Source organism: Plodia interpunctella, chromosome 5, assembly GCF_027563975.2.
Source record: "Plodia interpunctella isolate USDA-ARS_2022_Savannah chromosome 5, ilPloInte3.2, whole genome shotgun sequence".
Classification (NCBI taxonomy): Eukaryota; Metazoa; Arthropoda; class Insecta; order Lepidoptera; family Pyralidae; genus Plodia; species Plodia interpunctella.
This window is the reverse complement of record NC_071298.1, coordinates 8,826,433-8,835,660: the sequence shown is the minus strand read 5'-3', so window position 1 is coordinate 8,835,660 and position 9,228 is coordinate 8,826,433. Positions and strand designations below refer to the sequence as shown.

The window sequence follows — 9,228 nt, the reverse complement described above, 5'->3', positions numbered from 1 at the left end:
AAGTTTGTACAATGGAGCAGACATAACTATTATTAATTGGGTGTATGGAATATTAAAACAACGAGCGAGCTTTACAGTAGTGGTAACTTCTTCAACCATTCTCGAAAGAACGAAAGAAAGAAACACCAATCGCTGGCATATATTGTAACCTAAGACTATAATAGAAACAGCGCGCATTTGCCAAATCAAATAGCACACTTCCACAGTTTTCTGTTACATAATTACGTCACTTTTCACTAAATCATTCCCATATATTGCAAGAAAGTAAAAATAATACATAAAAAAAGTTTGAAACGCTATTAATTTTACACTCTCAAGAAATCATCCAGCACTCTAGCACGATAAGGTTATTCCGTAACTTAATTAAACGAAATATCTTGACGGAAATAAAGCAATAATCGTGATGTGATTGGACTATGGGATGATTTAAAACATATTATTGCGTATTACAGTTGCCCAACGCAGTGTGAACAGATTTCGTGACTTCTTTTTAGCTTCCTCATTCAGACCATCTTTACAAATTAACAGAAATATATTTGTGATGTCGAAATAAAACATAATAAGATGAGAACGTAAAAAATCATTTAAAACTTAATCGTAACAACATTATTAATATTTCGTATATACATAACACTTACCACTGGCTCAGCTATGATAGTAATAAACTATTAAGCAACACATAAATAAAAATAGTTTTAAATTAAATAGTACAAACAGGGTGTCGAATCTACTAACAATAAGTTATCGTGTTTTGATAGTAGATCTTATTGCGTTTCAATAAGAGCAGTTTCGGGTTAAAGTTGGCAGAATGACGCCAAAGCTTGTCTCATCACAGGTACAAACGGTGTTACTGTGTTTGGTCTAAACTAAGATATAACATAACTGTTCATTACTTTAAATCAATTGAACCATCTTAAATATTCAACAATTTTGGGAAAAACATAACCAGGCGCATCTTTTCCCCAAACATGATTATGGTGACTCCAACTGGGTTCTGGAACTAGGAAATTCTCCAACAAATTGGGTAATCTAGACGACAATGTGGCCACGTCTTTTAAAGATGATAGCCAATCATTACGTCCAGTAATTATTACTACTGGTGAGGTAATGAGAGAAACATTATATTCGGGAGCTTCTGTAGTTCCATATCTCAACAAGTTTCCTCGTAGACCTTCGTTGTAGCGATGAAATTTCCTAGATTGTATCAACTGGCCGAAATGGGCTATACTTTTAGACGAAGTGCCACTCAGAAGGTGACCAAATGCAACTGCCAATGTTTTTCCTGGTATAGTACCAAATTTATAGCCTGTGGTCGCAGCGAGCGTTGAACTACAAACCGCATCAGCTGAGATCTGGCATATATATTCCACAATAAAATGTGTCAGTTGATGCTGAGCTAACAATTCACTGTATCCCGCTGAATCTAAAAAGATCTTCAATTGTTCTGTCATATATGACAGCAGCTTTGGTATTGGGCTCATGATATTGGACATCCACGCCACCGGTGCAAGCAATATTGAAAGTTGAATCTTGTAGTTATATTCAGGTCTCAAAGTTGTCATTACAAAGAAATCCGTTGTGCCTTGTGAATGCCCAATGTAGTTTACTTTCGGGCGCTGGGTTATAGCTATGATATAATCTACGGCCGCTGGTAGATCGTAGTTCCCGTGTTCGTCGAAGGAGTAGTTCCAAAAACTCACATCTTTATTTGGATTGAGCCTAACATGTCTTCTTGAGTATCTATTGCCTCTGTGATTAGGAACCCACACATCGAAGCAGTTTTCGGCTAGTATATATCCAATCCCTGCCTGTTTTCCTGCTACGATCCACACGTCTGAAGTATCGAATAATCCATGCATGAGCAAAACGGGGTATCTTGCATTAGTTCTGCATTTGCTTAGTATTCTAAAGACGGTGAGTATGTAGCCATCTTTAGTTACGACCGTGTGCTGTTCAGTTCGGTAGCCATGCTTGCTGCCCAGCTCTGTGAAGTTTAGATAAGTATCCTCGTGGTAACCCAATGCTTTCTTGAGTTGTCGCGACTCTGGTATGGAATATGATATCAGGCTTTTAGATCGGATGCCACCTAGCGAACCGACATCGTACACGCTTAAAACAATCAAGAATATCCTTAGCAATGCATTAACTTGTTTCACTTGTTCCATTTGTTTGTTTACTTGTTACACTTGAAGTTAACAATGTTATGAATTAAATGTTTTATGCGTAAACAGTTTTATAAGAACTAACTGACCTCACACTAAAGGTCTAAAAGGAACTATGGAAACTCATACTGTGTCAAAGGTTCTCGTGTTTTAAATTTTTCTCAGTTTACGTATTAGAAACTAACGTAATATAACTACGTAACTACTTTAGTTTAAATTAATTTTATGATTTTTATTGAGTAGGTATTAAAATTAGAACGTGTAAATTGTATCTAGGTATCCAATTAACATTCTTTAAAAGTTAAAATGAAAAATATAAACAGATAAATTTACTTTAACATTGATTTTTATATTAAGTTAGACAGAACTAAATTTAATCAGCTGGCTATTGGTACCTATATCAAACTTTATTGCATGAAAATAATAAAAACAAATAAACCATGCCCTTAACAAATAAACTTAATGCCCTGTGGCATTTTCTGACAGTTCGGTTGGTTTCAAACCTTTGAACCCAATAGAAAATAGCAAGGAGGTGGTGCGCTATAAATCGTAAGAAAAACTAAATATTAAACATAATTTTATCAAAATATTCATTCTTTCATCCCATTCTGGCCCACGGCTGTGCTAAGACCTATTTTGGATCCTCCTCTGTGCTGTGCCTCTGTCGTCTATGTAGAACCTGAGCCTTTTTATTATTTCGTCCGCTCATCTAATTGCAGGCCACCTCTCTCCACTCCAGTCATAAAATATGTTACTAGACCGTTTTAGACAGAATTTTCTTGAACCCGAATTAAATTATATGGAATACGAAAACTTGTATTCATATCAATGGTTAAAATAATTCTATAGTTAATATTATAATCGAGATGATTTTATTTGGAACATATGGTAGTGGTCAAATATCCGGGGTATTTGAAAATAATAACAAATTATAAATTAGGATCAATTCTTAGAGTACGCACTTATAGAGTTTAATTTAAAATAATGAGCTGATGTTTCCGAAGGTTAGTAAAGGTTATGATTGACTGTACTGTCTTCAATCAAAACTTTAATTAAAGTATCACTGCAAGGAACTATAATAATATTTTTAATAGTCAAACACGACCAAAATTTTCATATTTAATTGAATTGAAAGACCTGTGTATATTCGCACTAATGTTAACTCTTGCCCTTTCATGGCTTTTGAAATATTTTTTTGTATTTCCTCGCTGCATGTCTACCTTCAAACCTTGAGAATATTTCCACTATGTCATTTTATGTTGTTTCCTTTTGTAAACCAATGGTGACTATAGGACTAGTGGAAACTAAACACCATGCCTACAATCTTTCTCATAAGCGTCGCTCTGGAAGTTAAATCAAATATTTAAAAAGGAAGACTATAAGAAAATTGCTTTGCCCATATGTAAGTATAATATTTTGAGCTGTCGTTGACCTTTCTAACCCCACGCTACCTGCTAGGCGGTGCTAGATCTATATTACTGCCTGTGTTCTAGTATATACTGTTTGTCGAGTAGGTAAATAAGCCAAAAGGCGCTGTCTCCTGTCGGCTGGCAACACTCGGTGTTTATCAACCAATCTTGACCATTCTATTTGGTATTGTAATGACTACAAAATCCATATTTTTTTCACTTTCTTGACAGACTGTGTAGCATACATCACATAACAACAGATAATAAATAAATAAATAAATAAATATATAAATATATATATTAGGACAAATTACACAGATTAAGCTAGCCCCAAGGTAAGTTCGAGACTTGTGTTATGGGATACTAACTCAACGATACTATATTTTATAACAAATACATATATAGATGAACATCCAAGACCCGGGCCAATCAGAAAAAGATCATTTTCCATCATGACCCGACCGGGGATCGAACCCGGGACCTCTCGGTTTAAAGGCAAGCACTTTACCACTGCGCCACCAAGGTCGTCAACAGAGATTTAGTAATTTCTACATAAGAAGGAAGATTTAATACATAAGCAATGAACGCCTTTATTTTTAAACTGTTTAAAGGAAAACTTAAGACACCACTTTGATTCAAGGTTGAAAGTAATAAGTGATGCCGTTTATTTTTTTTAAGTTAACTTTATAGTTAAAATGGTTGTGGATCCGGTTTCCTTGTGGCGACAAATGCTCACTCAGAGCTTGGGTTACTCACCGCAACATAAAGCAGACATAAAGAATATAACACATGTTTTTAAACAAAATGTACCTATTACTTCATATTATAAATAAAATCTGCCCATCACATTGGCTGTATAGTCGAAGATGTACGAAAAAACGTTTACGTTACGTGACGTTTTCGGGAAATTCGTGTAGTTTAGGAAACTGTGTTTAGAAGCAACTTGCTACAGATAGAGATTTATGATTGACAAAGTGAAAAGCATGTGTCAGTGAAATAAGAATAACAACTCCGACAACACTCTTGTGATACCATTACAGTTGTTCCTTGGCGGCGGTGATCACTTACCATCTGGCGACACGCTTCCGCATTTATCATCCTAATACATAAAAAAAAAGAAATGAAAAATACTTGTTTTTATGAGACGTGAAAAAGTTTTATTTTTTTATTGCACTAGATGATTGTTCATGTATACAGTTTGTATCAATTTACATTACACGTAACTTTATGCTACAGTAAAAGTGCTGATTTTGTAGATAAATGGAGAACGGCCCTATAAATGTGTCGCGGGTTCGATGGACACAACACAGAAATGGGCATACTACACCTAAAATCGCATAATACAAGTATCAGTGATCACAAGATCTCTGTGATCAATCAATACCATATAATATAAAAATTTACCCGCACCAGGACCTCTAGATATCGGACGGGCACGGTGACCTCCACGCCTCCCGCCGTCGATTCATCAAAGATGAATTTGGTAAGGTTGATGTGCTGCTAACCGTACTAAATATTGCAGCTTGCATCTCACAATCACACATTCAAGCATCCGGGTAGACTGTAGGTCACTAACCGTTCGATACTAAGTACCTCGTGATTCCAATGACCTTTCACTGCTCATCCCGCCAAATGTCAGATTGAGAAATTATTCAGCATAGCAAATTATGAAATTTAAATATATGTCATTCTTGTTTTTTTTTCTGTGGAACATTGGTTAATGTCTGACTAAAAACACAATCCTTACTTAATGATGTTTAAGATTAAGAAGCGGTGGTGGTCAACTGGTTAAGACCATTCACCTGTAATCGAAAGGTTCCAGGTTCGAGTTCTACACGTGCCACATGTGTTTGTTTACCAATCTGACTCATTTATCATAGTTCATCACTTACTTCTGGTGAAAGAATACATCGTGAGGAAACCTCCAATGTGCAGTTCATTAATCTAACTAGTTGATCTCATTCACTGGTTTAAGTTTACTAGTGTGTATGCGAATTTGCTTCTAAACGCGGTAAGTAGTCGTAAAAGCCATGTCAGATGCATTTAGGCGACTGGAATAATATCTGATACCAGTTTTAGCAATTAACACACACGGAAAAGAAGATGAGATCATTATTAAATGAGCCAAATAAGCCATCATAAGCCTTATTTGATAAACCCCTAAAAGTATTTCTGCCCAATAGTTTTGTAGAATTTTGTTTATTAAGTCTACAAATATCTTTAACTTATTTTTAAACTGTGTTTTCCACAAAACGGCTTGTTAGGCTGTAAGTAAATTAAACAGTCACAAAATAATAATTAGCACTAAGTAGGTACTAACAAAAACAATACAGTTAAATTATTTGTTGTTTAGATTTTATTTCTGCGAGGATTTTAATAAATAAGCATTAAATCAAGGTATGTGTAAAAGAAATTTAAGGTAATAACTGTCTAATAATAACTTTTATGAATATATTTTATGAAACTATTATAAATCAATTCAGATGTGTAACTAATTACTAAAGTCAGTTTTACATTATGAATAACTATGGCTCAGTTGCATCAGTAAATTTTGACATTAACTTTAACGTGCGCAGAAAACACAAAGTACGCCATTTTATCTATGACGACGGCGGTGGCGGCGCGCAGGCTAAAGTTAACGTCAACGTTGACTGGTGCAACTCACTCTATGTGTGATGTTAATATTGTAATTAGTAAATTTGTTAAGAATATTTTTGTAGTAATAGGAGTACATTGCACAAATTAAGTCGAATACTTTCTATAATACTTTCACAAAATTATAAAAGACTGTTAATTTCTAGGGTTCCGTACCCAAAGGGTAAAATGTACTAATGTAATATTGCACCCTGTATTACCGTCCGTCTGTCCAGTACAGTATTTCATGAACCGTAATAGTTAGAAATGATGTTGATTTCTGTTTGTTTTCTAAAGAACAGAGTAGTGATTATCTGTCGCCCGACTTCGCTCGTTTAAAACATAATAAATTATACACCCTGAGAATCGTTTACATTCTCAGGAATCATACAATCTATTAGTGAAAACCGCATGAAGATTCTTGCAGTAGTTTTTAAATTTATTGCGAACAGACAGACAGACAGTCACACGCGGCAGAGGATTTTCTTTTATAATATGTAAGGAAAGCATGCGGCACGGAACCCATCGTGCTCCTCTTTTAACTTTTTTGATTCCTTGAGGCTCGCGTATAAAGGCAATGAAGCGTGTTACACAAACTTAAATGAATGTCAGTTGGTCGGTATGCATGTAATAAGCAGTAATAATCAGGTTTAAGAGCGACAATATAAAACAGAATATGTCCGTTAATTTTCCTTCCTTTCTGTCACAGGCCGGAATTGTTTTATAAAGCTAATTAATTCAAATTATCTTTATAAATTTACAACTCTATATTGCAAAGTGACATACAATACATAGCTGAACCCACCTGGGGTAAGTAATATAAATTTGGCATGTAGATATTTTGGTTCGTATGTTACTAAGCGGGGTCGACCTAACTAAGCGGAGTGCGCGATCACCAGACATTATATCTGCACGTAAATATATAAGATGGATATTGTCACATCGTACTATCGCTGATTTACTAATAATAGTAATGAACTTTATTTCCCATAAACACAGTAGGTACACAAATCATACATATGGAGCAAATGCGAACTTATTGCTTAGCAATCCTAATTTTCACACAAAAAAGCACTATTTCCTAATATAAATAATTATAACTAATCGAACCAAGTCCATCAAGAAATCTCCGTGTATTTTTAACTCATATTGACACGACAGGTGCATATAAAGGTATCTCAATGTCCGCGAGTCGTCGACCTGCTGGTGGCCGAGGCCTGCAAGTTTCATGCGCGGGCTCAGCGCGGCGCAGGCGCGGCGCGGAAATAGCCTCCGCTGTAATCGCGACTTGTATCCGAACGCAAATTATTGTTTTAGAGTTTCCACTCGATCTGTCGCCAGGAGAAAGCGCTCAGTGATATTGGTTTATTAAATATTCGAAGAAATATTATTATATGTTAACCATTAATATGTCCTACTCATTAATGATTATTTGTAAATTGGAATGTCAATTATATAATATACTTCCCAAAAGGCGACAATTTTTGTAAAAAACTTATTGCATTATATTTAAGCGCTTTCTCTCTCTCCGAAGGAAAACAAACTTAATCATATTTATCTTACGATTATAGAAATTGTAGGGTGTTATTACATCATCAATAATACACTACGTACGGCACTTACGACCTTCCCAATGGCCCTTATCAGGGCCACCCAAGCTTATTGGTATGATGAATCTGATTCTCCGAGTCGACACACTAAGGAGAAGAATCAACAAAATGCTCTTATTCATAAGTTTTCATATCTGTTTTGTACACAATTTTAAATTATAACAGTAGTGGTTAAAAAATCATCCAAACTGAACTCCAAAGTATTATTATATAGTTTTATTATAATGTATAGAATTACGTGTTTTTCTCATTTCCATCATTACATAATCTGTATCAAGTCTGCCAGCAGTTTGCCTCACTCCGGTGTGGCGCCGCTGGTATCTGCACAAAATAATGTGGTTTTAAAGAGACACATTACACAGAGAACTCATATGATAGGACAAGATTTTGTATAATACATATCCTGCCGTGGATTACTTGTGTGAAATTCGTTGAACACAGGAATACAGTGCCATGCTCCATAACAAAGTTGTTAAGTTTTAAAAGCAGGCATACAAGCCACATGTGTCGCACGTATCCAAAGCGATGGACCCAAATATTTACAAACTGAATTCAACGGATGGATACAGGGAGTGAAGAGGCCTGAGGATTTGAGGATATAAGTAGAAAAGATAGGATACGTACAGAGACAAATGGAGGAGATTTAGGAGAGATTTGCCCAATATTGGAAATGGGACACTAACAGCTAAAAATTACAAATTGCATTGCAAGCATTGCTGTAATACTGTGAATATAAAGTACAAGTATGATACTTCTACACTCTATTTATGTTGCGGGTGCGACGACAAAGGCACGCACAGTATGCGGAAGGCGCATTTTGCCGGCGAATTCAGCACTCATAATTATTTGCACACCTTTTCTTCATACGGTAAACAAATGCAAGGCTTTTTTAATAAGTGTTTATTTAACCTTTTTTTTTTTGAGAATACAAGTTGATGGCCATACAAGGTTAAGATTAAATATAGTGCTTCATATACTATCTCCTTTCTTGTTAGCAAAGAGAATCTCGCTGAAATCAAATAAAAAAATAAAGTTATTATTAGCGGCCCATCCTGGCTCCGTTCGGGAAAAACCATAATAAACTATACACCCAAAGCTTCGTCAGGAATACTATCTTGGCGAAACCGATCCGATAGTTTTGAATTTACACAACACAGACATATACTCGTAGATAGACGCGACAGGAGGACTTAATTATATAAGATAGAAAAACCTAATAGCCAGAAAATTATGTAGAGTAAATTGACTAAAGGAGAAAGAAAATAGTGGCTTTTTCTAGTAGCATGACAACATATACAGAATTAATCAAGAAATGAACAGGTTGTGCTTATTGTTAACAAAACGTCCGAGCTCGTCTACTGTTATATCTATCTTGTATCTCTGTATATAAATAAATAAACGTCAAAGAATACT

The 9,228-nt window shown here is 35.3% G+C and overlaps 1 protein-coding gene across 1 annotated transcript; it reads right to left on the bottom strand.

The window, feature by feature from the left end:
* Nucleotides 1-625: 625 nt before the first annotated feature.
* On the bottom strand, nucleotides 626-2,165 carry LOC128670000 (lipase 3-like). The gene has a single exon (XM_053745312.2). The coding sequence runs from the start codon at nucleotides 2,163-2,165 to the stop codon at nucleotides 900-902; it is 1,266 nt and encodes a 421-aa protein (XP_053601287.1). The 3' UTR covers nucleotides 626-899.
* Between the last annotated feature and the right edge of the window lie 7,063 nt (nucleotides 2,166-9,228).